This window comes from Gambusia affinis, linkage group LG08 (assembly GCF_019740435.1).
Source record: "Gambusia affinis linkage group LG08, SWU_Gaff_1.0, whole genome shotgun sequence".
Taxonomy (NCBI): Eukaryota; Metazoa; Chordata; class Actinopteri; order Cyprinodontiformes; family Poeciliidae; genus Gambusia; species Gambusia affinis.
The window spans coordinates 9439629-9467595 of record NC_057875.1 but is presented as its reverse complement, the minus strand read 5'-3'; the positions used below and the strand labels follow the sequence as shown (position 1 = coordinate 9467595).

At 37.7% G+C, this 27967-nt stretch overlaps 1 protein-coding gene across 1 annotated transcript; it reads left to right on the top strand.

Moving 5' to 3' along the window:
- rasgrf1 (Ras protein specific guanine nucleotide releasing factor 1) lies at window positions 1-27905 on the top strand. The gene is made up of 27 exons (XM_044124539.1): window positions 1-684; window positions 6212-6318; window positions 6514-6661; window positions 7632-7724; window positions 7812-8065; window positions 8633-8712; window positions 8812-9005; window positions 9289-9398; window positions 9498-9616; window positions 11412-11572; window positions 12629-12692; window positions 13704-13846; window positions 13980-14062; window positions 14157-14405; window positions 17423-17793; window positions 17883-18002; window positions 18823-18993; window positions 20784-20890; window positions 21015-21127; window positions 21590-21650; window positions 22257-22360; window positions 22479-22563; window positions 22637-22834; window positions 22918-22997; window positions 23090-23207; window positions 23294-23362; window positions 24354-27905. Exons 1-27 carry the CDS (start codon window positions 409-411, stop codon window positions 24444-24446), a joined length of 3771 nt encoding a protein of 1256 aa, XP_043980474.1. The 5' UTR covers window positions 1-408; the 3' UTR covers window positions 24447-27905.
- The last annotated feature ends 62 nt before the right edge of the window (window positions 27906-27967 follow it).

The following is a 27967-nucleotide window of genomic DNA, read 5'->3' as shown; positions in this document are numbered from 1 at the left end:
CATGCGTCATGTGACAGCCGAGCTCAGCACCGAGCTTACTGGTTTCTGGAGATTTCACGTGAGAAACGGACCTCAAGCCCCCCTTTTCTCTCATCCTGCGTCTGCGGCAGTTTTTAAAGGCTCTATTCTGCTCTTTTTCACGCCCCCTATTTCTCACGGATAATGAGGACGTTCAACGCACTGGGAGTATAACAAAAGATTTTAGCATGTTGGACTGCTGCTTGCGGTTCTGCAACTATAGTTTTTAATTAAATGCCAGCGCGGTGAATGCGTCGGACGGAGTGGACGAGCCCGCTGCTGGAGGTCCGCATTGAGAAAGTCATCATCTTCTCTTTGGTTTTTATTTTTCACTTCAGAAGGATGTAACGACCGATCTGCCGTGTGCAGGCTGAAGCGTCCCCCATCAAAATGCAAAAGGGAATACGACTCAACGATGGTCATGTTACCTATCTGGGGCTTTTGGCGAAGAAGGATGGAACAAGACGAGGGTGCTTAAGCAAAAAGAGCTCGGACAACACGAAATGGCACACAAAGTGGTTCGCTTTGTTGCAGAACATGTTATTTTATTTTGAGAACGAGTCTAGCTCTCGGCCGTCGGGATTATACTTGTTGGAGGGGTGCTTATGCGACAGGGCGCCTTCACCAAAACCTTCTCTGTCAGCCAAGGAGTGCTTGGAAAAGCAGGTAAGGAGAGAGGCAGAGAGAGAGAGTGAGCGCGCACACCGGCAGGGACACAAACACATACACGCACACACAACATGCGCGCACACATGCACATGCATACGTTCCTCTCCCTATGTGCAAAAAATACTGAGAAGGTGCAGCGCGGAATGTCAAATTTGTTTCTTTGCGCTAAAAATGTAAATTGTCTTGCAATATGCACGTATTTTTCTCATATAAATCCGCAGGAGGATCTCAAATCCAATGCAGTAGAAAAACGTCAGGTTTCAGATTGCTTTGTTGCACGTTATGTAATTCATGCACGGCTTTAATGACGAGGTAAGAATAAAAAACAACACCTAATGGTGGTGTTACAGGAGTCCTGGTAGCGAGCAATGCAGCGTCTTTTGTTTCGCACCCAAAACCTGCGTTCTTTTTTCCTCTCTTGCTTTTCGAAGCAGTTGACACTTTTCACTGATGCGTAAAATGTAAATATATTTATGGAACTGGCGAGGGGGGAAAAGGCATTTGAACACATTAAACACATAAAAGGATTTCGAATATCAGCCATTGTGTATTCCACGTTTAAAGGTGGAGAAGTTGGAGCCTATCTAATGGCTTATAAATAAAACAAGCACAAATAATGAGAATTTTAGAAAAAAAGTTACGGTTTCAAGGTTTCCACCTTGTGGCGAAATCATATAGTTGCCGTTCAGCTCCCTCTAACCTGGGTTACCTGAATCAAATGATTGAGTGTGGAGAGTTCTAATGGGAGTAATACACAACCTACAGGTCAGTCGCAGTCAGGACTATATCTGAAATGTTCTTACCAAACTATAAGTATCAAAATTTGTACATTAAACCACTGTAAATTAAGCTTTGCTCCACTTCATTTCCACTGCCTGCACAACATTTTGAAAATTAAAGCTTGAAATGGGTCTCAATGCTGTTATTGTGAACAGAGTAACTGAACATGATGCTCCTCAGAGAGAGTCTCCCCTGCTCTGTAGATAGGTCTGCTATCCAAACTGAGGCCAGACTCTCACTGCGAACAGCTGCCCCTCTGCTGACAAAGCAGAACACAGCACACGCTCTCAGAGTTGCTTGAAAGGTAACCAAAACACCGATCTGAAAGCTATTTCTCCTTAAACCTGCTGTTTTGTTTCTGCTTGGAAATCCACACACGTCTGCGTCCTGCAGAAACAAATCCAAATGCAAAATTTTCACATCATTTCTACGCAATTGTAAAAACGTGGAGAGATGCACAAAAATAAGAGATTTACAAAGTTGATTTTCGCAAACATTAATGAAACAAATTGAACAGAAACCTCAATTTGGAAAATTTAAACAATGTACAACTACTGAAACTACAGATCCTGCCGCACAATCTCTATATTATGTGTTCTCAAATGGAGTTAGTGTGAAAATGATAACGCTTGAGCCCAGGGTTTCCATGGCAACCCTTATTTGCATCCTAAAGAATGATGCAGTTAGAAGAGGCTCGATAACAGACACAGGGAGCGAGAGAGGTAGACGGGGGGAGTCAGTGCATCGCATCTCTTTTATTAATGCAAGAGCTTTCAGAGTTAAATTTGTTCCTCGCAGTACTTTAGAGGGGTCAGAGTCCAATTATAGAAAAACACAGCTTGTTCTCGCCTGGTTGTGGCCCCACTTTTGCCAGAAACACGCAAAGCTGGCTGTATGCTGCAATGGGCATGGGTTATATGTGCCAACAGTTTTCACAAAAACACTTTAGGGGCAACAGTTGCAAGTAAGGGGAAGACTATCATTCATTCAAATGAAATGGCATGTATGCAGAAAGATTGTAAACATATCTCTTCAATATATTCTGATATAGAATAAATGATTGTAAACATATCTCTTCAATATATTCTGATATAGAATAAATGATTGTGGTGCTAGAAAACAAAGCAGTGTGAGAATGGCAAAGGGAAAAAAACAAGGTTTTGTTGAATAAATTTAAAGATCATGAGATAAAACTGCAACATGTCGGCTTCTTTTTATCAGTTTGCATCATATTAATGATACAGTTATTCCAAATGTGGAGCAACACAACACAAATAATGATTAGCTGCAGGTTGGTAGCTGCATCTGCTGACCAACAATTGGTCTCATTTGATCTTACTGAGGCGGTTCAAAGGAGAGACAAAGGCTAGTTTTAGGGTGAAGTAACGCTTTGTTAGAGGAGAGTTGTAAACCACTTGAAACTTCTGATTTATTTTAAAAGATATACATACATAATCTGCCTGTCTCTGTTGACACATCTTTGGTGATTTGAGGTATTTTTTATAGAAAGATTTCTAGTGCATAATTAACTAAATAAATCTAAAATGACTAGGCATCAAGGATGTGATCATCAAGGATTTCAGAGATGCATTAATTTTGACTACATTTGCGTTTGATGCAAACACTTCTGGTGAAGTCCACACAGTATAAGTTAACTTGAAAAAGTATCCAAAACCATTTAACTTTAACAGTTCCCTGAATAACAAACCTAAATTAGTAATTAGAGCTGTGGTGTGTGGAATTTAACCTACCTTTAAGTATTAATAAATCGGTTCTGTGAAGGCATCAGATGTTTCTGCATAACATTACTCAACAAATAGCACTGTCAAGACCAAAGAACAGATCATTTTAAAGCAGAGTTAAGTTATAAAACATTTAGAACTTTGAAAATCAAAATTTTCCTATGAAATCAGGCTGAAATGCAAACTTTTCAAGACATTTCTGTTCATCTGCTCATGTCAGCATTACATCTATAAGCTGTGCATACCAAAAATGACCTTTATGGTAATGTGAATGTAGGAAGTCATTATTAAAAGAAAGCAATAAGAAATTATTTTTGTTGCTCCTCTACGTGCCATATAGCCAAAGATTTTCTTAGATGAGATCCCAATGCAACTCCATGTAAAACATTATGTGTAGCAAACAACTAACACTGCCCTGAACACACAGTCCAACAGTGAATAATGGTAGCAGCAGCATCATGATCTGGAGGTACTTCTTATTAGCAGGAAGAGGAGAGCATGGCCAGAGTTGATGTGAAGGTGAATGGAGCTCAATGTAGGATAATGCTTCAGGAACATCTGTTAGATGCTACAAATGAATTAAGGCTGATAGTGAGGTCCAACTTCAAGCAGAATGTTAATGGAGCCACAGCTGCAATGGAATGGATTTGATCATCCTAGTCAAAGTCCAGACCTAAACCGAATTTAAAGTCTGTCAGATTAAAAATTTTAAGTTTGGCTACCATTACACATTTCTTCTGTTTTACTTTTGCCAAATAATTAAAAGCAGACAAAGAATAAAGTGGTTTTCAAAGGATGACTGTTTAGCCAAAAAATAATCTGTCCAAAGCTACCTGGCCCTGTGCGGAAAAATTATGTCCCTGTAAACCTAATAACAAGTTGATTCATTATTGGCAGCAACAACTGCCTTCAAGGGTTTGTGATAAATAGCAATGAGTCTTTTATATCGTTGTGGCCCACTCTTGTTTTAATTCAGCTACAGTTTTTGAACATGAGCATCAAGGAGTGAGAGGTTGCAGGTTCTGATGGCATCAGCTCCAACCTCCTGAAATGCAGTGCAGGTAAACTGTTTACCATCATGGGATACATGTTTAACATGAAGGCCTCATGTGCTGTACCAGTGCCAAATACCACACATCTTGAAGACATCAGCAGGGTGAGTGCTGCAGGATGGTAGCACTCACCCTGCATCTGATGAAGACCTTTGATAGGTTGGTCTACCTGGTGAGGTCTTCATTGAATAACCTGCAGTATGTCCACCAGCCTGGTATTGGGGTGGATGACGTCATCATCTACCTCCTACACCAATGCTTTTAACACCATTCATTCTGGACTTTATAGGGACAAGCTGGAATTGTAAGAAGTGGACCGCCACATGTCCCATCAGATAACGGATTATATCATTGTCCATTTGTAGAATGTGATGACGCAGGGGCTGTGCTGACACTGTCCCTCTTCAACCTCTACACTACAGAAGTATATGCTGAAGACTTCTCCATTGCCATATGGAGAAATTCTTTGACTCTGCCATAGTCAGCCTCTTCAGGTGAGGACGACTCAGAGTACAGACAGTGAACTCAGGACTTTGTGAACTGGTTCCAGCAGAACCATCTCCTGACAACGTTGAGAAGATCAAGGAGCTGGAGGTGGATTTCCACCTGAACAGATCCAGTACATCCATCCATCCATCCATTTTCTTTACACCTTCTTCCCTAAATGGGGTCGGGAGGGTTGCTGGTGCCTATCTCCAGCTGCGTCCCGGGCGAGAGGCGGGGTTCACCCTGGACAGGTCGCCAGTCTGTCGCAGCAGATCCAGTACACTGACTGCAATAAATATCCAGGCACCTGACATTGAGGTAGAGGCTGTTTAAACCCACCTGGGTTTGGTATTTACTCAGATTGCCTTCATCTTAAAATTTTTGTGGGACATTAAAAAGATTAAACAAATCAGTTCAAGGAGAAATAATCACAGCACTGTTGTATGATTGGTGGATTCCTTCAGTTGTTTCCTTTTCCTTCACCAGGTATTCTCTTGTTTGTCTGAAGGTAAGGAATGTTATTTTACCCTCAGGTAAGGCATGAGAAGTGTTTATTTTGATACAGAATACCACCCAAGCAATTAAAAACATAAGGGCATCACAGAAAATTATTTTCAAGCAAGTAAAACATTCTGTCTGTCCCATAGCTGAAAACAAAGGAAGACCTCTCTTTATTTCTTCAGTCAGTTTCAGTCCAACAGACAGGATAATAAAACAACAGCTGTGAATAACTGTTCTGACTGACCAGAGTTGCTAGGAAACAGGTTCTGCACTGTTCTGTACTCAGCCATGGCTCCAGCCTCTGTGTCTTATAGCATTTCCTCCAGGGAACCATGAGACATCCCAGGATCTGAATTGGGGGAGGCTTTCCTCAGTGTGCTCCATCAGCTGCACTGGTGGGCGAAGAAGATGTGGCTTCCCCAGGCTCTGTGTGGTTTAAATCACCCGCTTGATGTCTGCAGCAACAAGGCAGCAGAACAAACACACAAAGTAGTGGAGAAGCCTCAGTCGAGCAACTGTGAATAGCAGATGAAGATTATATTAAATGCAGTATTTCTGCACACAGATTAAAGTCATATATAATTTGACTTAAACCTAAGACAAAGTTTGTGAAAGATAAAAGCAGATTTCAAAACAAGAAAATCTGTCAAACGAAGATGTGTCAAATTTGATTAATTGATTTTTAATACCACAATCGGCAGAAACAACTTGATAAAAAGTGCCTTATTGAGTCAGATGAGGCTGAAACATTTCTTGATTCAACTTGAATTTTCACTCTGTTACCATCAACTCAGTTCCAACAGAGCAGATTTTGTAGCACCAAAAATAAAATAATCTATAAGTTGCCTCTTTATCCTGCAAACCAAAGAATTAAACCTTGTTGGAACTTTATGTCAGAGATCAAAGATGTTGCTGTTTTTTATGTCCCACCACTCATTATTTGTTTCCTCTTCTTTGTTTCAGTACTACTTTACTGTCAACTTCACCCATGAAAACCAAAAGGCTCTTGAGTTGCGTACAGAAGATGTAAAAGACTGTGATGAATGGGTGGCTGCAATATCACACGCCAGGTAAAGGTGCACACAAATGCAATTAGACACTGGGTAAAGGTAAGACATCTTTTCAGGTTCTCACACTGTCATAGAGTTTCAGTATGACTTGGTTAGTTTAACAGGACATGAAGCTGTGTTCATTAGCATAAAACATGTTACTCAAGATTCAGCAGAGAACTAAATGTGTTTTATGTGTACTTTCATATGATGCAGTTACAGAAACTTGGCCACAGAGCATGAGTCTCTCATGCAGAAGTATCTTCATCTGCTTCAGATTGTCGAGACAGAGAAAACAGTTGCTAAGCAACTTCGTCAACAGATAGAAGATGGCGAAATAGAGATTGAAAGGCTAAAGTCAGAGGTAACATTTACAGATTTTTGTTGTTCTTATACTTACAGGATACACTGGAATGTAATATATGTTAATCCCAGGCATTGCAGATCATCACAGCTGCCAATAAATAAAAAATATTGGAAAAACCTGTGCAAGTATTTTCCCTAAGTGAATTTGTATATGCATTTACATTATCTCTTCAGTTTCAGTATGGTATCATGTTCACTATATGGTTATGTTGAAAATAATGAAATAAAAAAACATTATTATGTATTTTGGGATGAAAGGTGTGATATTTAGAGATTGTTACTGTGTAAGGTCAGAGAAAGTTACTTTTGTCATTTTGTCAATACTTTGCAGACAAGCAGACCATATTTGCAATCAATCAGATAATTGTTTTTTTATGTGAAGGTTTCTAAAGAGCCATAAGTCAGAGAGTGACTAACTTGGTGAGACGAACCAGTTCTCTATTTTGCATTTCTTCCCAAACAAACAAGCAAAAAGCATTCTGTGAACTTGAGCATCAGGTTGTGTTCTTAGGATCAAGTAGTCATTTTACTTTAAAGTGCAAAAGTGAGGCTTTAAATCAAGCCATTTCTGGAATATGCATGAACTCTCTATGAAATGTAGTGACAGCTAACTGTTTCTGTGGCAACAAAATGAGAGAATCCATTTTCCACAGATTTGAAGAGCTCAGAGTAGGTTCTCATTGGATTTATATTTTTCCAACATCCCAAATAGCTCTTATTAATACATAATAGTTTGCCTGAATCAACTGTCATTAAATACTCTGGATTTTACTGATAGATGTTTAGAACTGACACGAGGCATAGTTACAAGCGAAGTGAACAGCATACTAATTTAGTCACACCAATTTTCACTCCTATGATGTGTCCAGATGACTTAGTCACTTTGTTTACTTGCTCCTACAGTAAGTGTGAGAAAGATAACAACTAAAGTGTGAACGATTAGTCTTTATTTTGGCTGCTTTTCTCAGATTGCTGGACTGCTCAAAGACAATGAGAAGATCCATGCCAGCCCAGCAGCTGCCCCAACAGAAGACGACTCAGAGATCAAAAAGATCAAAAAGGTAATTGTGTAGAATTTAAACTTTTAGCTTCATTTCATTTATGCATTTGTGCTTTAGATGTCAGCAGACTACAATGCTTTCCTGCAGGTTCAGAGCTTTCTGAGAGGCTGGATCTGCAGGAGAAAGTGGAAGACCATCATCCAGGATTACATCCGCTCACCTCATGCAGAGAGCATGAGGAAGAGGAACCAGGTGGTGTTCAGCATGCTGGACTCAGAGGCTGAGTACGTCCAGCAGCTTCACATCCTGGTGAACAACTTCTTGAGGCCACTGCGCATGGCCGCCAGCTCTAAGAAGCCGCCGATTACACATGATGATGTCAGCAGCATTTTCCTCAACAGGTTGGTTCATTCTTGCTCACAGAAATCTTGAGGGGTACTGTAGTTTCCAACTTTCTTCTTTTCCTTGGATACTTAACCTTACACAATATGTGGTGGACAAATCCATTACACATCCTCAGATTTGTAGGACATCATCTACGGGGTTGATATTATGAAACTAATTAGCTTAAAATGTTTAAAATTTTTGCAAAATGAGAAAAAAATTCTTCCTGTTTTCTCTTCAGCGGCATGCAAAATAAAATCTTCCGTATTACGTACATATCAGTTGTAATAAATTTTCTTTAACAAGAGACTGAATGACTATCAATGACATGAACGCCATAAAACACAATTTCTTGTTGGCAAATCATAAGTATTGATTTTACTATGAAGAACGCGCTCTACAATATTCTCTCTGGCATTTTTGGTTTTTCCATGAATATTTGATTTTGTTCCTCAGCTTCTATTTTGAAGACAAATTAAGATGAAAATCAAAATCAAAGAGGAGAATTTTGTTCTCCTACTCCAGATTTGTCATTTAAATGTTATTTTTACTTATTAAATTATGTCTTTTTTTTCTTATTTTAGTGAAACTATTATGTTCCTGCATCAGATTTTTTACCAGGGTTTGAAGGCCAGAATAGCTAGCTGGCCAACATTAGTACTGGGTAAGAATCCTCTATTTTTTACTCTCATCATACAAGATTAAAATAACCTCAGAGTCCCTTGAAAACGTATAATTTCTTTGTATTGGCACTTTTCCACAGCTGACCTTTTCGACATCTTGCTACCCATGCTGAACATCTACCAAGAGTTTGTTAGAAACCACCAGTACAGCTTGCAGATCCTGGCTCACTGTAAGCAAAACCGGGATTTTGATAAGCTGCTGAAGCAGTATGAAGCCAAGCCCGACTGTGAGGAACGAACTCTGGAGACTTTCCTCACTTACCCAATGTTCCAGGTTAGTTTGGTTTTGCCATTAATCTTTTTGAATATCACAAAAACAACCATGTTTTGCTGTCAGCGTTCTGCTTTAACCCAAGTCAAGCTCTTCTTGCAGTTTGTAAGGATATTATCATCATCATCAGCTTTATTAAAGACACCAATAGGTCCATAGAAAGATAATTTAAGAAAATTTTAATTAAATTAATTTTAAGTCAGACAGTTTTTCCAAATATAGAATGTCCATTTTCAACTATGCTGTTGTCACATTACCTGCTTTATTTACTGTTGTGTCTCTCCAGATTCCAAGATACATTCTTACACTCCATGAGCTTCTGGCCCACACTCCCCATGAACACATAGAAAGGAACAGCTTGGACTACGCCAAATCTAAGCTGGAGGAGCTTTCAAGGTATTTACATAACCAAAACTCAGACTGATCATCAAATCTCTGCTTATCTTGAAAGTTAGGTCCTTCTAAATGTGAATGATGAAATTTCCTCTATTGTAGAATAATGCATGATGAGGTGAGCGAGACGGAAAACATCAGGAAGAATCTGGCAATAGAACGCATGATCATAGAGGGATGCGAAGTCCTCCTTGACACGAGTCAGACGTTCGTGAGACAAGGTATCCTCCACCGCTATCACAACATGAGGGGAATTCTTGCCCTTTCACGTTACCAGACTGACAGCCTGATCTCACAGGGAGCAAAGGGAATTGCTTTATGCTCTTTGGGAAGTGTGAGCATTATTCACAGGGAGAGTCTGTAATTTCCTAATGTAATTAGACTGTTCTGAGGCACAGTGATGATGAATCAGGAACTGTAAATGTCACATGTCCCCAACAGGCCTTCGTGGGTGAGGAGAGGGGAAAAGCGGTGGAAGCTGATTCAATCCCTATTATCTAATGTACTACCTGTTTGTTTCTCTCTATTTTTTTACTCTTAACCCAGCCTTGATTTTATGTTTATACATTCAAATTTTGATATTTTGGTATCTGAGCTTTTTTTTTTATTTCTGTCTGACAGAAATCACACAAATGTTTTCCTATTTTAGATCTAGATAGGAATAAAAAAATTTTTTATGTTGTTTTACCTGTCTTCAGATTTAAAACTTTTCAAACAATATCATAGTAGCTAACTTTTAAAGTATCTCATTTGTTCCACAAGCTTCTGGCAATAGTTTTCCAGAGCTTTGACCTATTCTTCTTTAAGGATGACTGATGACTGAGTCAGGTTTGTAGGTCTCATTGATCTCACACACCTTTTCAGTTCTTCCTACAATTTTTGTATGGTGCTGAGATTAGGACTTTGTGAAAGACCAAAAGATACATTTGTTGTCTTTAAATCACTTTGTAATTAATTTGACAGTATGTGTTGGCTCATTCTCTCTTTGGAAAACATATTGGGGCTGAAGATTTAACTTTCTGTCTGATATTGTGATGTTTTGCCTCAATATGTACACAATAATTAATTTCCTCATGATGTCTTACATTTTATGATCTGCATTTCTTACGGCTTCTTGGTAATGTCTTCTTCTCTGACTGATTTTTCAGTCCAGGTAGACTATTCTGAGGCACACTGAGCAAGAAATAATTCAGTGTAGAGAGTGACACTCTCTTACTCGCTTCATTCAGCATCTACACAAGAGTTGTGTCAAAAGGCAAAACCCCCCCCAAAAAAACAATCTCTAGTACATATAACCCGTCTCCTATCTAAAAGGCATGATGCCTGAATATTCTCATGCTATTTATACTTACATGGAGTTAATATATGTAGCTTTTTTCGGTCATGCCAATCACTTTTGATGCATTTTTACACCATAGCCACTGTCAACAAGCCACTCTGTGCACACATTCATTCACTGCTATGCTAAGTATTAGGTAACTTGCAGCTAAGTGACTTTCCCCAGGGCACATTGACATATGGCAGGTTAGGAAGACAGAGTTGAAGTCACAACTTTCTGCAAAATGACTCATCTTACCGGTGAGCCATCACACACCCCAGTATGTAATAGTTTGCTTAGATGAACATATGAACACCTCAAGGCATGCAGAAATGCTAACCAAGGGTGAACCAGACTTGTGGACGTCCAACGTTTTCTTCCCGATGTCTTGACATATATCTCTTAATTTTTGTGTTTCCATTATGTCACACAAGGCGCCAAGGTGTTGCCTAAGAATACATTCAGAGATGTAAAGTTTTGAATTTGAAGTAAACAATATAAAATGACCTCATCATTTTTTTGATTCCTAAAGTAAAAATTATGTTGTTAATCCTAACTGATGTGAAACAGAACAAGCTTAGTCTTATTTCATGGCAGATGATGAGAGATAAAAATGGTTTTCGTCTTTTTAGGTACTGCATGCCAATATCTGGTTTCTACTGTTAATATTTATCTCCTTTTCTATTTGTGGACTGTAGGGTCTTTAATCCAGGTGCCAATGAGCGAGAAGGGCAAGATCACCCGTGGGCGACTGGGTTCTCTCTCTCTAAAGAAGGAGGGGGAGAGGCAGTGCTTTCTCTTCTCCAAGCATTTGATCATCTGCACTAGGGGTTCAGGAGGCAAGCTTCATCTCACTAAGGTGAGCCTAAGCTGCAGAGCTGGCTAGAACTTTATATTTTCCTCATTTTTAACACGTCTAGTGGTACGGCGAATGTTCAAGATAAAAAAAGAACCATAATCAACAGCACACATATCAAGAGTGAATGCACCAATGCAATCATATGGAAAAAAATGAGGATAACTTCAAGGCAGTCTGTGTTTTCTGAGTGTATTTGGTCATATGGATATTTAGTACTAGGAAATTTTATGTATCATTCATATATCTTTATGTCATCTAAAAAAACGACAATAAAAGGGAAGAAAAAATATTTTACATTGCTCTACAAGATGTAATTAAGCTGTCATTTATGATAATAGCATTTATTCCCACTTAAAGTAGCTACAATTAAATACTGAAATATTACATTAGGCATCAACGATTCGATCCACAGAGTTGTCTGAGGCCTACATAAAGAAGATTGCAGCGGTTTGGGTCAGATAAGGGGAAAAGGTTTTGAAAAAGACTGAAAAGACTCCAGCCAAACAACTCTGAAAGCCAAAACCTCTAGGTATTTTCACAGAGTATTAGTTTAAGGCTGTTCACGCTAATTGATCTGGATTGTTGCACCTTTATGTCTTCATTTCTCCTTCTAACACACTTGTTGGATTTTCAGCTGAATTGTGCAGAACAGATGACAGATGGCGAATATTTTTAAATAAATTACTATGGTCTCCATTTATTGCTTCATCAAAACCTGCCATTTTAACAGGGGCCTGCGGACGTTTAGATCCGCTGTACATTTGTGTCCAAGATGTTATACAATGCTGACATTATTACTCCACATAACTCAACTCTGAAGGTTTTAAGATCTGACTTATGTTATTCATTCTCGTAGCTCAATCTATACATGGTGTGCATGCTAACATCCATCTGCATCACAATATGTAATTTTTTTTTCACAAACTGAGAAATTTACATTCTAAAATTATTAGTATTCCAGAAGGGTTGGTTTCTGTCACACAAAGATGTATTTTATTGAGTGAAAAAAGGCTGGTGTGAAACACTAAATCTATTTTTTTTACATGCTATTTTTAGAACGGAGTGGTCTCGCTTATAGACTGCACTCTGATGGAGGAGCCTGAGGGGACAGATGATGAGTGTAAGAGTTTAATTCATGTTCCAGCTTGCAGCAATACGCATTATATGCAGTGTGCTTGAGATTTTGTGTAATGTCTGATTGCCACAGTGCATAATAATGTAATGTTATATATTCTGTCATTGGAAGAGTCAAAATTTTAATCAGTTCAGCAGAACAACCAAAATATTTTCTTCCAGGAGCAATAATGTAAAGCAATACAATAACAGCATCATATATTATAGGGCATTTGATAAGTGATCATTATTTAAATTAGGAGCAGGGGTAATGGCACACCACAGTCACTGTAAAATAGGATTTTACTAATATTCAAAAACAAAATGACAAAAGAACTTGGCATTGACATTTTAACTCTGTAACATTTTGTAGTAGTGGAGGCTCACATAGAGTGGTTAACATTACCAAAACAGTACGGTAGTCTTCTTATTTATTCTAGAAAGAATGTGGATCCTTATATTGATTTTGCAGTCTTCAAAAACCTCCTAACATCTTTTAATTCACTATTTTCTATAACACATACAGGTTGCTATATTCCATTTAGCCTTCCTGTTGTCTGCAGAAAGCCTTGCTCTCTCACACAGTTTTGAAACCTTAATGAAATGCAGACATTCATTGAAAACAGTTTCTTTGATTTAGCTTCTTGCTAGTGTGTGCTTCATCTGACTTTATTTGGAACACCCAAGGGATTGTAAACTTAGGTAACACTGAGTCTTGTTTAGTCTGTAACAGCTTCCTCATGAAGCAGTGTTGTTATTGGTGTATGGTGCAATTACTGAACAGTGGGTCACTGGTCAGGGCTAGAAAACTGTTAGCCGATTTCTCATCTATAAGAGAATAAAATAAAGGCATCTTACTAAGTATACTAGAGCAATTTCTCTGTACTTTATATCACAAGCTTTGTATTTTAAACTGATTTTGCTACAGTTACTTGAAATATATATTTTTTTGTTCCATGACTGCCTTTTTGATTAGAGCTATAGAGAATGACATCTTGTCTTTTTGCTCCCCTCAAAGCTAAATCCGATAAGAGTGGCCAGGACATGGAGCACCTGGATTTTAAGATTGTTGTGGAGCCAAAGGACAGTCAGTCATTCACGATCATCCTGGTGGCCTCCTCCAGGCAGGAGAAGTCTGCGTGGACCAGTGACATCAGCCAGGCATGTCAACACACATAACAATCCCCAGCAGTGAGACATGAAGCTGAGCGTGTCAGCTGAAAGCCTTCATATTACAGAACTCACTAACGTTTCCTCTGTCTCTTCTGTTTACTTCACTGCCCCTTTCCTGCAGTGCATAGACAACATCCGCTGCAATGGGCTGATGATGAACGCTTTTGAAGACAACTCTAAAGTCACAGTGCCACAGATGATAAAGTGAGATATATTTTATTTGCATTAAATACTGTGTATCCTGCCTGCTCTGAGCCCTTTCTTTTCTGATTTTTGTGGGCCATTCTTTTGCAAATAGATCGGATTCAAGTCTGTACTGTGATGATGTGGATATCCGCTTCAGCAAGATGATGAACTCCTGCAAAGTGCTGCAGATTCGCTATGCCAGCGTTGAACGTTTGCTGGAAAGACTGACCGATCTCCGTTTCCTTTCGATTGACTTCCTAAACACTTTCCTGCACTCCTACCGTGTGTTCACCACAGCTGATGTGGTACTGGATAAACTCATTACTATCTACAAGAAGCCCATCAGTGCCATCCCTGCTCGGTGAGTCATGAGACATATTTGAGCATATTTGAATGTTTTATTGCCATCGATGACACTTTTAATCGGAAAACAAATAAAACTCTAAGAGTCTGGCATATCAGCATCTCTCTCTTTAGATAAAAGGCTGACGCTTGTGAAGTGTGTTCCCCACTTAAAGGTTTTGACATTTGAATCATGCTTGAATGGTTTTAAATAATTAAACAAATTCTTATCTCAAAGATAACCTCACAAAATACTACATGCAGTTTGCTAACGATTTCATTAACTAACCAAAAACATCCATCTAAATCAACCTCGCCCTATGTGAAAACATAATTTCTTCCCGAACATAACTGGTCTGTCTGCTGTTGTCAGTAGATGCCATCAAGTGTTTGAGATATTTGGAAATTTGTCTTCCTTGTCCATGATAAATTGTAAACTTTGACTAAATTTTTTTTGGAAAGCTGAATCCAGTTTCTCCAGCCACTGCTTAAACACTGCTAGCATTACAAAATCAGGAAACCATTTAAATAGAATCAGTCTAACAACATGAAATAGCCAAAAAGCAACACATTGTGGCCCAAAAATTGAAGAACAGATGCTAAAGAAAATCACTAACATCCATTGGTCAAGAAAGAACTACAAAACCATTTGTTAGTTTTTTGAACCTTGTAAACCTCATCAAAAGCCATTATGCAAATGTGGGCAAAACATGAAAATGCAATTAACATTCTTTGGAGTGGCCAGTGGACCAAAATTACCCCAAGAGTGCATTGACGACTCACAAAAGAACAAGAACATCTAAAGGACTGCAGAATTTATTTGCAGTCTTTAGGTTGATTTGATGCTAAATGTGACCTTGAAGATTTGCCATAATCAATGGTACGATGAATTCTGCTCTCTAGCAAAAAATGCCCTGCTATCAGTTTGGGACCTTAGCCAATGCACACATGGGTACCGCAGCAAGTCCACCTGAAAGAAATTACACAATTGTGGTTTTGGAGCAATTTAGCAAAAGTTGGAAAGCTCTGTTATGATTTTAAACCATTCGTGCCAGAAAACCTTCAATTGCAGGTTAATCAAAACAATCATGCAAAGAACAGACAGCCAAATTTCCTCTACAATAATTTAAAAGAATGACGACATGTTATCAGAAAATATATTCAACAACCTAAAACATTTAAGAGAGACAAAAAAGAAGAAGTAGCAGAAGAAGAAATCGGTCGGAGGCCAGATACTTTTTCAGCAGATATTTGTTTAGCAGGTAGTGAGTAGACAGAAAGGCATCAAATAAGGGCAATGCTCTATTATGTTTCAGTTTGTCTGCATGAACTTGTCTAGGTTGTATATGTGCTTTTGGTCAGTAATTGGGTCCAGTTAGTTCTTTTTGGCTGGGAGTGCCCAAACTCTGATCTGTCACGCTATGGCAACCATGCTTTATGCTGCAGGACCCCACCCTTCCCTTGTTTCCCTCTCTTAATTTTTTTGAGAATATCTGTACCGTGAAATATAGACGGAAGTGTTGCATTGTGGGCTAACTCCCAGCACTGCATGCCTGGAGTGAGGACCCAGCTGTGGGGTTCAGATCAGACAGAACTCCCCATGTCCACGCCCTGCAGTATGCTTTCCCATGGTGCTTGTAATGTCACTGTGAGACACCTACACTTGGCTGCTTGTGTCAGCAGTGGCCATGCGCACTATCACTCGCTGTGCTATTTATGGGAACCCGTGAGGTCGGCAGGAGGGTGGCAGGGAGTGGGAGAGGTTTACTGAAATGCTGCAGTCTGTATCCTGCTCTAAAATGTTGAGACTTAGTCGCAAAAACAGTTTTGATTGCTGGATTTAGTCGTTTTACAAGAAAAGTATAAAGTTCTGGATAGAAGTTTATTTGCACTCATCCATGGAATGAATCTAATATTAATTTGGGATTTTTTGTGATTCATTTGAACTGTTGCTTTTTGTGGGTGCTATGATAATACAGCAAACAAATTCACACCTTTAAAAAATGGGAATTTAATGAATACATTTAAATCAAGTGTAGCTTGTCTCTTATCCCCACTGGATCAGAATTATATATTAAATATATTTTCTTCATCAAATTAGACCCAGTTACCATAATCATGTATTCCATAGACTGGCACTGGGAATTTCATAAGAAGAGACTTGGATGACAGTCATTGGAACAGAGTCTTGGAGAGACACAAATGGCAGAACCAAGTGCAGTTCCAGTCAAATTTTTTAAATCTGGCATAACTTGGTTAAAACTGTGTTGAGTTACTTTCATTCACATTAACTTATGGTCAATCCAGTCTTTGAAGTTCCAGCCAGATTCATTTAGGTTGTTTTGGTGAACCTGCAATGTGACCAGAACGTTCCTTTAAAATGTGCTCATATATTTAGAATTTCAATTTATGCCCGTAAGAGTTTTTGGTCCTGGGTTTGAATCCTAGTGTGGGTTCTTTCTGCATGGAGTTTGCTTCCTCCCATAGTCCAAAGAGATGACTGTTATGTTAATTGGTTTTTATAAATTGCCCTTAGGTATATGTGTGTGTGAAGGCACAGTCATTTTTCCTGTTCATCTTTGGCAATGTGAGAAACTGGCAACGTGCCCAGGACGCACCCTGCTTCTAGTCTGATGACCGATGGAGATAGGCACCAGCTGCCCCACTTACATAGATGAGTAGATATAGACAGTGGATGGATGGATGTATATTTCTCTCGTTCTTTTCTGTAACATACGCAATTAAAGGTCAATAAGTAAGAACACAAATTACTCCTTCAGATTTTTAAAAGGAGATAATTTATACAAATGAGTTGCTTATCATTTGCCACAGTTAATGATTGACTGCATGTGAGACTTGACCCTTTTATTACTCTACCAATTCAGCCAAGAAAGGAACTTTAATATCCCAATGTCATACAAGTTTATGCAAACTTCTGACCAGTACCATAAGTGTTCTTTGTTCATTCAGCCTATTGCCTAAATAAAATTCTACTATATCATACAAACATATTTCTTTATGCTAACCACAATGCAGGTCCCTGGAGTTATTCTTTGCCAGCAGTCAGAACAATAAGCTTCTTTATGGAGAGGCTCCAAGCTCTCCCAGAGCAAGCAGGAAGTTTTCCTCCCCTCCTCCTCTTGCTATTGCAAAAAACTCATCCCCCAACCGCCGACGCAAGCTCTCTCTCAACATCCCCATCATCACTGGGGGCAAAGCTCTTGACCTGGCTGCCCTCAGCTGCTCCTCCAATGGCTATGCAAGCATGTACTCCACCATGTCGCCATTCAGCAAGACCACCTTGGACATCAACAAGCTGTACGTGTCCAGTCCGATCACAAGCAAGATCCCTGATGAGGGAGAGGACAAGAAAGACAAGGTGGAAGACACATCAGTGAGCAAACAAGGTTGGTCAGCTGCAGGCAATCCTAGAGAAATGCTTCTTTTGATTTCATATTGACATTATAATGTGATCAAAACCTTGATCTTTATTCAGATCTTTCTGTGCGAGAGGAAAGCGACATTGATCAAAACCAGAGCGATGATGGGGATCCAGAAGCATCTCCCACCAAGTCTCCAACCACACCAAAAAACGTCAAAGGCAAAAACTCCTCAGGTACATTGCGTCCAAAACAAGAAGTGTGACATAATCTCAAAACCATGAACATGATAGATAATCTTCTGGACTGCACACTCCCCTTACACACAAAATGTATCCCTTAAACTATTATTCTTTTTAGTTGAGGTTAGACACATTTTAGTTACTTTCAGTGCTGCAATAATTACTTTCAAAGATAATAAAAAAAATCTTGACCTGCATGTTATCTGAAGAAAATGGGCATAAAGCCGCTGCACATCATAATGTGTTCATGGTTCATGAGCATGTGGGGAAAACCAGATCTTGGCTACAGTAGGTGTTAAGAAAAACTTGTGTCATAGCAACTACATCAAGAGCGTGCTTTCCCTGCCGCCCCCAGTAATGAGTCTGTTTCGCTGCCACCAAGATTATTTTCGCCTTATAAATCTATTGTCAAAAAAATGCATGGTAGATTTTCAACAGCAAGTCTTGGACAACAACGTGTACATTTAGTGAAACTGTTGAGCAGGATTACAGATTTGTATCTGTGTATGAGCTGGTGATTCGAACAGGGCAGAGAGCTGAGAGTCTGTTGATTTCACTGTTATGCTGATATTTGCTGGCTATATTTAGCAGCAACCATCTTAAATATCAAAGCCTCTTGAAGAGAAAAGTCTAGAGGGAAACTGTTGTGTCGGTCTCTAGTGCTCCCTAGTGGAGGCGTGTGCAAGCAACACCAGGTTATTCTGCAGTCTGAATACATTCGGTTATTTTTAGTAAGATGCAGTTACATAACAGTTCTTGTTTGAAAATTATTTATTTTGACTACAGGAACCTGTTAATTTTTTTTCCCCTGTAGAGTTTTCTCTGTTTTCCTACAACAATGGCATGGTCATGTCCTCATGTCGAGAGCTCGACAACAACCGTAGTGCTTTGTCTGCTGCCTCAGCCTTTGCCATTGCCACAGCTGGAGCCAATGAGGGAACGCCTACAAAGGAAAAATATCGGCGGATGTCCCTTGCCAGCACAGGTATGCGGTCTTGTCAGGTCAGAGTAAGACTTAATGGGACTATAAAATATTTGGTAGAACAAGGATATTTGGGTCCATTTGTCCACCTCTAACATCTTTTCTATCCCTGCTCTTTAACCAGTGAGCTGTCTATAAAAACATAAGTTTGAATGCACTCTCCAGTATTTTGTTTCACAATCACATCAAATAAAAAGTTCTCCAATCTTTACAATTAATCAAGTGTAAAACTGACTTAAAAGGCTCTTTTCTGACTTTTTCCTCATTCAAGTCATTATTTTTCTGTTGCTGCTGCTTATTCATTGATAGATCAGTTTCTCTTATTTGCATAGTTAAAATGAAGATGACGGTGAAATAAAAAAAATCTTAAACTTTTAAGTTTATACAGTATCTCAGTTGTAAGACACGTGGAAAAATAAACACAATGTGGTAAGAGCTAGTTCTACCAAATTGATGTGTATCTTCAATAATGAGTGTGTTACACTCAAACGCTTTGTTTCTCAAGATGAGACTCTCGTACTGCATAAAACTTTGAGCTTTATTTACATATTATTGTAATTATTGCAGTCACACATTTAAAATCACCTATAAAGTTCAACATTTGCCAAGAAAAAGTCATATCAATTGAATCAGTTTCCAACAAGAAAAATTTTATACCACAAATATTTTCTAAATATTAAAATGCTTATGCTAAGTTGTTGCAAAAGATATCTTGCCACTTTCAAGACTCTTTTAGTTTCGTCTGTGAGGACCTGGATCTCCAGGGAAAAGCTTCTAGCATATCTTAATGAAGGAAGTTGGCCAATGCCTACTCAAGCAACACATATTTTAACTGCTCAGTAATAGTGAACCAGTAAAAATAGATATCCAGTTTCGGTTACGTAAAACTTCCTCCAATATTTGCAAACCAAACTATATAATAGTTTGTTAAAAAAAAAACAAAAAAAAACTGACATGCAGATAAATTATACCACTATTTATAAAAATTTGAAGAAAATGCTGTAGTCACCAGAGTTTTCATCTGTGGTACATAGAAAAGAGATAACCAGCACTACCTTGCTTTCCAATAAGCTGGCTGAAAAAATTACACATTTTCCCTTTCAAACATAAATACAAATCTGCTCAAAGAGCACCACCTATCCAGCATATTTAGGAATTATTGTTTTAAAACAATACTTGGATATATAAAAGTGGAATGTGTCATGACTTTTTATATCTTTTGAACAAAGTGCATTCCTGTCAAATCACAAGTAAGGGGAAGTTTGAGCTATAAAGTTTCACTCCATTTGCAGATTGGATCAGCAAAACAATACACCACATTCATGAACAGAGGGGTTCAGGGAAGTTGCTAAAATGAAACTAATAATATATTTTTTAAAAACACAGATGCTGTTTTGATGCTTGTCAAGGCATATTTACAAACACTTTGTGTCTGAAAGGTATCCCCAGGTCCCTGCTCACATATGAGCAATATAATTCTGAAATTTGCGTGTTTAAATATTGAGTTTGCTAACATAAATATAGGGCTAATTTGAACTACAGCATTTATCAAACTGTTCTGCTCAAGGACTCCTGGGGCCTCAGATCAGCAAGAAGCTCTGAACAGCAGCTCGGTCTACTTGTACCCACTGCTAACTCACTTCATTGTATACAATATAAACCAAAATTCACCTTTACTTACATCCTGATAATAATATTAAGTGTAAAGAATCAAACTGATTGAAGATTTTGTGTTTTGTTGATGTTTTCCTAATGTTTTACCTTTCGTCATTTTTATTTTTTGTTAACATTAGGGTTTCCAACAGATCAGAGAAATGGTGACAAGGAGTTTGTGATCAGACGAGCAGCAACCAACAGAGTCCTGAATGTATTAAGGCATTGGGTGTCCAAACACTTTCCGGTAAATGTTTTGTTCAGATACATTTAGATGCAGATTTTCTATCTCTTTTTTTTTTTTTTAATCATGACCCAAATAACTGAACTTTGTAAAGTTATCTGGACATGTGTCCTCTATGTGTTTTCAGGACTTTGAGAGTAACAATGAGCTGAAGACAAAGGTCATTGCCTTTCTGGAGGAAGTGATGCATGACCCTGAGCTGCTGACCCAGGAGAGGAAAGCAGCAGCCAACATCATCAGGTATCACTGACCACTGCTACATTGTGGGATTAAAATGGGTTTAAATCAGTAATTAACAATTAAATCAGTTTATTTCTTAAGCAAACATTCCAAGAAATCCTTTATTTGATTATTTATGGGCAAAATGTATTACAAATATCATAATCATTAGTACTCCTATGCTGTGAATGCAATGCAGGGGTCATGAGGTGAGCAAACAACCAAAACATATTATTTTATATATATATATATATATATATATATATATATATAATTATGTGATTATTTTTAACAAACAATATATAGATATATATTTATATATTCTGATAAGTGGTCCTAGATATATTGTTTACGTGGTTTTGGTGTACTCATTTATAATACTTAGTCTTTTTCATCCCACACCTGAACAAATTGACAAAAACAGAGTTCATGGTTTTGTTTAAACCCAATTAATGTTGGAGCTGGTTTCTTTTACTCTGTCAGGACTTTAACTCAGGAAGATCACAGTGACAACCAGATCACAATGGAGGATGTGACACAACTGGTGAGTGGAGTCGATTGCTTTTGGCATTCACAAATTGTTTATATTAGAAAACTGTAATTTTGGAGTCTTTTTTTACAGCATTTAATATATTTATTAAACCGTAACCCACTGTGGCTGTATAGAGTTTTTCAAACTTTATATTTCAAACCTTGTTCTTTCCAAGCCCTGCAGACATCTGTGAATTGCCAAGTGGACATGATTTGTCTAAATGTATATATACATTGCTTGCTCAAACAAGATGAAGGCTTATTCTTTATTCAACCTGTTAAAAGATTAATCTTTATGTAATCATCAACTTATTATGCCTAAGTCAACGGTAAACCCTAGTGATGGTTAGATAAAGCTTTAAGACACATTTAAGCTTTTTTTCTATTTTATTATCTCATGTGTCGAAACTAATTAATTTGCTTTACTGTGCCATCAAGTGGCCAATTGATGCAAAGTAGGCTTTAGTATGTGAAGACACCCCAAAAAACTTGTTGCCATGATTGCAGTAAAATGTGGCTGTACAAAGCACCTGAATAACATTTCAATAAAATATATTTTTCAAGGTTTTTTTTATGTTTTGCATTTTAACTGATGCTCACATTTGTTTACCACACTCAGGTGGGAGGGGGGAGGGCCGAGCCGTTTGAGAGCCACTCTGCCTTGGAAATTGCAGAGCAGCTAACTCTGCTAGACCACCTGGTGTTTAAAGTCATTCCATATGAGTAAGTGCAACAGTAAAGCTGAACACATATGTGACCTATGCACCACATAGTCTATTAGTTATTTAAGTGAGGTTCATCTTTCAAGTTTCTCCTGTAAGTTGGGGTCTTTGTATTTCAGGGAATTCTTCGGTCAAGGCTGGATGAAGAATGATAAAAACGAGAAGACACCATACATCATGAGAACCACCAAGCATTTCAATGACGTAAGCCATATAAACACACTTATGCTCATTTTATTTACTCCAAAACTTATTTTTCTTTCTCCTTCGTCTGAAGACAAGCAACCTGATCGCAACAGAGATCCTGCGGTGTGACGACTTGGTCACTCGAGTGGCTGTCATAGAGAAATGGGTGGCTGTGGCTGACATCTGCCGTTGTTTGCATAACTACAATGCTGTGCTTGAAATCACATCATCTCTAAACCGGAGCTCTGTTTTTCGCCTCAAGAAAACCTGGCTAAAAGTCTCCAAACAGGTTTGAGCTTCTGCAAATGTTGTTGCAACTTTTCTTGAACTTCTGTCGATAAAATACATTTCCTATTCGCTCTTTTTCCATAGACAAAAGCACTTATTGACAAGCTCCAAAAGCTGGTTTCATCAGAGGGAAGGTTCAAAAACTTGAGAGAAGCTCTGAAGAAGTAAGCTATGTCCAGACACCTCCTATTGAAGTAAGAGAATAAAGCGTTGAGTAGAGAAAGTGGATGCTGATAGTAGGTTTTCTTCTCACTAGCTGTGATCCTCCCTGTGTACCATACCTGGGGATGTACCTCACTGATTTGGCTTTCATTGAAGAAGGAACGCCGAACTACACTGAAGACAATTTGGTCAACTTCTCAAAGATGAGGATGGTGAGATGTTTGGGGCTCTGTTGCATTAGGTGCAAATGTGATCTTTACATGCAGAAAGTAGCATCTGGCTTGTTTTCTTGTTATAGATATCTCACATCATCAGAGAAATCAGGCAGTTTCAACAAACAGCATATAAGATTGACCTGCAACCAAAGGTAAATAAGTGACTGTGGCTTTTCATCCATGAAATGACTTTTTTTTTATATAAATCAAGGAGACCTAAAGGTGCCCTGAATCCATCTGTTTTAGAGCTGGTGGGCCTGATAGGGGGAGCTCTGTGGAGAGGAACTGAGAGTCTACCCAGGTTCCTAGGGACCTTAGTGTCAATCTTCAACATATGGGGACAGTTTCTGAAGTTGCATAGTTATGGAAAGTTCTTAGATATGCAAGTTCCCAGCATGATAAATTAGCTTTAGAAGCTGGCAAAATTATGACGAAGAAGTAGTTTAGGTTTTCTTATCCTTTCCGCCAAGGATAAAAAATGCCTTTCACTGTAATTTACAGAAAAATAGTTCTAAATACATTGGACCAGGCTAAATGGTGAGTACTAGGTGCATGTATCTTCAAAGCAGCAGATATTTTAAAAATATAGGTCCACAATTTTGCAATAATCAAGTTAAACCCAGAGGATTATAAGACAAGGCCACATATTCTGGTTGGTAAGATCTGTTCATACATTGAAGCTAATTTAAGGTAACTACTGGAAAATATCTACCTCTTTTAATAACTGAATGTTTTCAAGTAGCCACTTCTTGACCAGCAGAATAGGCCTTTAAAATCATGCTCAAACCGATAAATGTCCAGTAACAAAAGCACCAAAATGGATGTGTTAGTTAGAAAATATTTTGATAAAATTGGGCAATGGAGCATGGTATGGTTTTAAGAGCTGTTTGTTATACACAAGATGAACTGAATTTACTCCATATTGCTTTCTATTTTTTAGGATCTTTGATACAAGCAAATCTTGATGTATTTTTTAGATTTAGTGTTGAAAAAAATGTTTTTGCAGTGTTAATGTTGAATATCTCTGTACGGTAATTGTTCAAAGAAAATAATTGGCTGCCAGAGATCTTTTGTTTTTGAACCTAAATATATTACCTAATCTGTTGTAGTCCTTAACCTTTGCTGTTTCTTGGTCTGTTGTAGGTAGCCCAGTACCTACTGGACAAGAGCTTTGTCCTTGATGAGGAAAGCATGTATGAAGCCTCACTCAGAATTGAGCCTAAAGTGCCCAACTGATGGGGAAAGTGGACCTTCACACTTTGTTTCCTTTGTTAATATTACATATAAGTTAACACCTACATTTGCATTTGTATAGCTGTACATGGTAAAGATATTTGTTCTTCTGTACAGTAGATGTTTAAAGTTGTTTGATGACACAAATCATTTCGGTGTATATTTTTTGTTGTCATGTTGACACCTCCCATACGGACCTTTGTTTTAAACTGTTTGAGTATTTTAATAATAATAATAATACTAATACTAATAATAATGATAATAATAGAGGTCACTGTAGTTGCATGCAACCGTGTTTCTTAGTGACCAATGACATTATTTTGCATCATATAATACTGTGTCAAATTTGCACTTTCTGAGCACTAATGCTGCTGGCCTTTGTTCAGCAGGCTTGAGTTTTATTGATCATTGAAGTTCTCTGCAACCAATGTAGCATTGTATAAATGAATTGCAAAAAAAAATAAAAATAAAAAATCAGGTAAAAGAACCCAGAGGAAATAGGCTAATTGTATTTTAAAAGAGGGAACATTGATCAGTGGAAATGACAGCAAGATATCCAAAGCATTTGTGTCTCTGTGCTTCCCAGACCAAAAGAGGAAGATATTTGTGTCTTCATTTATGTCCATTAGTCTAATCTCTGTTGGTTCCAAATTGTTTTATGTCAATTTCACTGACTTTTATTGTGAATCAGCCTAATCCGACCAACCAGGGATGCAATTTAGATGGAGCTTTGTTTATATTTTTTATATTTTGAAAATGCTCATGTCATCCTGCTCACTTCTAAGGTACACATAATTGTGTATCTTTGTTTCTTCTTCTGGAGTAATCCTAATCCTGACATCTATTTGGCTTTCAGAAATAGGTTGCTGAAATCACACAGCATGTATGGTCTCCTTCAGATACAGTATTATCAATGATAAAGTCATTTTTAGCAAATTTCACAAAATAAGGTTTTGCTATGGGGATATTTTGAGCATAAAGGGACTTCTAAGCTGGTTCTAAACCATAAAATAACAATAATCCTCCAGAATTGGCAATCTGGTTAGAGTATGTAAACATTGCTTACACGTCAGTTAGACAAAGGTATACTGAGAAATTTGACAACAGGGTTTTTTCTTTCTAATTTTTAATAAATATATGCAAACAAAATCAGTTACGATTTTAGATAGTCACATTTAATAAGATATTATGCAGACTTTATCAAAGGGCATATATCATATATTTTTACAACTTTTCAATCGTGTTTAGGCTTGTAGTTGAAACTTATCTGTTAATTACCATAACAGAAATTTAGAAATTTAGTAAAAACCTTGAAAAAAAAGCTAGCAGAAAAGTGATATTTGCCCACAATCAAAAACTGCCTTAGAATAATGGCAAATAGGTAATCCAAATTCATACACTCAGTGCATAAGACATTAGCTTTCCAAAACAAAATGTGATAACTAAGTTTCAAGCTCAAGTATGAGTTCATCTGGGAAACATCTACAGACAGATTAATAACTGAGGAGGAAATAAAAAAATAAGTGATCTGATAGGGAGTAGCCCAGAGACATGAACCTAGGGGGGGATAATGGTGAGCACAATGTATTTAATTCACTGTATTAGTGAATAAACCCTTGAGACAAAATTATGTAATCTGAAACACCCAAATTCTGGCAGCTTTCAGATAGGTGCAATTTCTTATCTGCTTCTAATCAACAATATTATTTTGATGTGCACAGGCATGCGTTTCTCAAAAAAATAGACTGTGCAACTAGCCTAGTTTATATTAGCATGCAGCGATTGCAAAAGTTCTACGTTGCTCCACGTAGGCTTTAACGAAACTACAATGAAATAGCTGTCAAATATTTTTTGAGGTTTTCAACATATTATTTTCTATCAACAGAGGACACCTAAAAGACAGAGACTGTTTATTACTTGTTAAAAGTTTTTGTTATTGCCATGGTATAAATTATTGTGTCCTTAATCATAGTTTTGGATTGTTCCTTCTCTTAAATCTGAATTTCTAGTGATTTATATCTGAAAACACAAGTTTCAAATGGAAAGAATATATTTGGTGACTGAGGAAAAATTCATCCTCCCTGACTGTGCCTACTTCCATTGAACTAATCCAAATTTGCCAAATCTTAGAAAGTTTCCCCCCCTGCCTCTCATTCGCCTGTTTACACCCTCTGAGAGTGCTATGTTTTGAGGTGGATGTCATAATAGAGTAGGGAAGTAAGTTTTTCTTTTATGCTCAGGGGGTTTGTTTTACCTTTCAGGAAGTTGAGTTTTAAAAATTAGTTTTCCACCTTTAAAACCAATGAAAATGTAGATTTTCTGGCTATAAAATATGATATAGGCTTTTTAACTATTAAACATCTGTTAGTTCCTTTCTGTCTTTGAGTTTAATCCCACAATTGTTTTATTGTCTGGAAAATGTTGTAAAGGCTTGCAATGGTCAACAGTCCAGGATTTGCAAACCTCAGCTCTGAGATACATGTTTTTATTAACCTGAAATTGATTAAGTGTATGAATTTTGACAGGAAAGTGTTCTACCCCTCTTACATGAGGGCTCATGAATCTCTTTAAATATCTTGGTTTAATTAAGAAATTCAGCTGACAGCTGGATGACAAATTGCAGTGATTAAGAAAATTTATGTTCTTATGTATTGGAATGATTTAAGGTAAAATAAAAAAAACATATATATTTCTGTTGCTTAAAGGTTTGACAAAACACAGTTTGTTCAAATTTCCTTTCTTAAAAGACTCACTAAAAGACTACCTAAGGTTCTACGTGTTATACCTTCAAGTTTGGGTTTTACTTCTGTAGAGTAAAAGGTTGTTACTCTTCTGTAATTAAAAAGACAATCTGTCCTTCTTGCTGTTCCAGTGATTGTGGAACGTGACTGTATATCACTCTGTTATATGCATTGCTGTTAAAAACTATGATAAAAATGTATGTGAATGACCTCTGCCTGCAGCATTCAAACACTATTTTTGTAGTAGTATACAAGAGAGTGAACCTGCTCTTTATATGAACCTGGGGAAGTATTTTGTACTTTGTTGTTAATTCACTTCACTGAGACATGCTGTACATTTTGTACATGCGAGCTGGCATATTTCTCAATGTGGAACAGTGTATTCCTCTCAAAAACAAGCTCTATGTAAAATGCTACAACAATGTGGTCTTGAAACCATGACTTAGAGGTAGAGACACAACTTCAAAGTGTTTTGCATTTATACTGTAATCCTGTTTATAATCATTTCTGTTAGCAGGAATATAGTAACGTAGTGCTTATTCTGTGAATATCTGTATGTATTTTTACTATGTATGTACAGTACACTTTTATTGGCTCATGTAGTAGGCATGCAACACCTTCACAGACAGAACTGAACTATTTAATGATAATGTATACACTTATACATGCACATAATCTTATAAGGTATTTAAACAAATAAACATTTTTGCTGTTAGCAATACCCAGTGGTATGAAAATTATCTTTCAATCCTTTTGTTTCCACAGCTTAAGAAATATTCCCAG

Coding starts and splice junctions, on each gene's coding strand:
- rasgrf1 (XM_044124539.1), top strand. CDS start 409: ATGCAAAAGGGAATACGACTCAACGATGGTCATGTTACCTATCTGGGG. Junction 8,713..8,811: donor CTGGCCAACATTAGTACTGG/GTAAGAATCCTC, acceptor ACTTTTCCACAG/CTGACCTTTTCGACATCTTG. Junction 18,003..18,822: donor CAAAGGCAAAAACTCCTCAG/GTACATTGCGTC, acceptor TTTCCCCTGTAG/AGTTTTCTCTGTTTTCCTAC.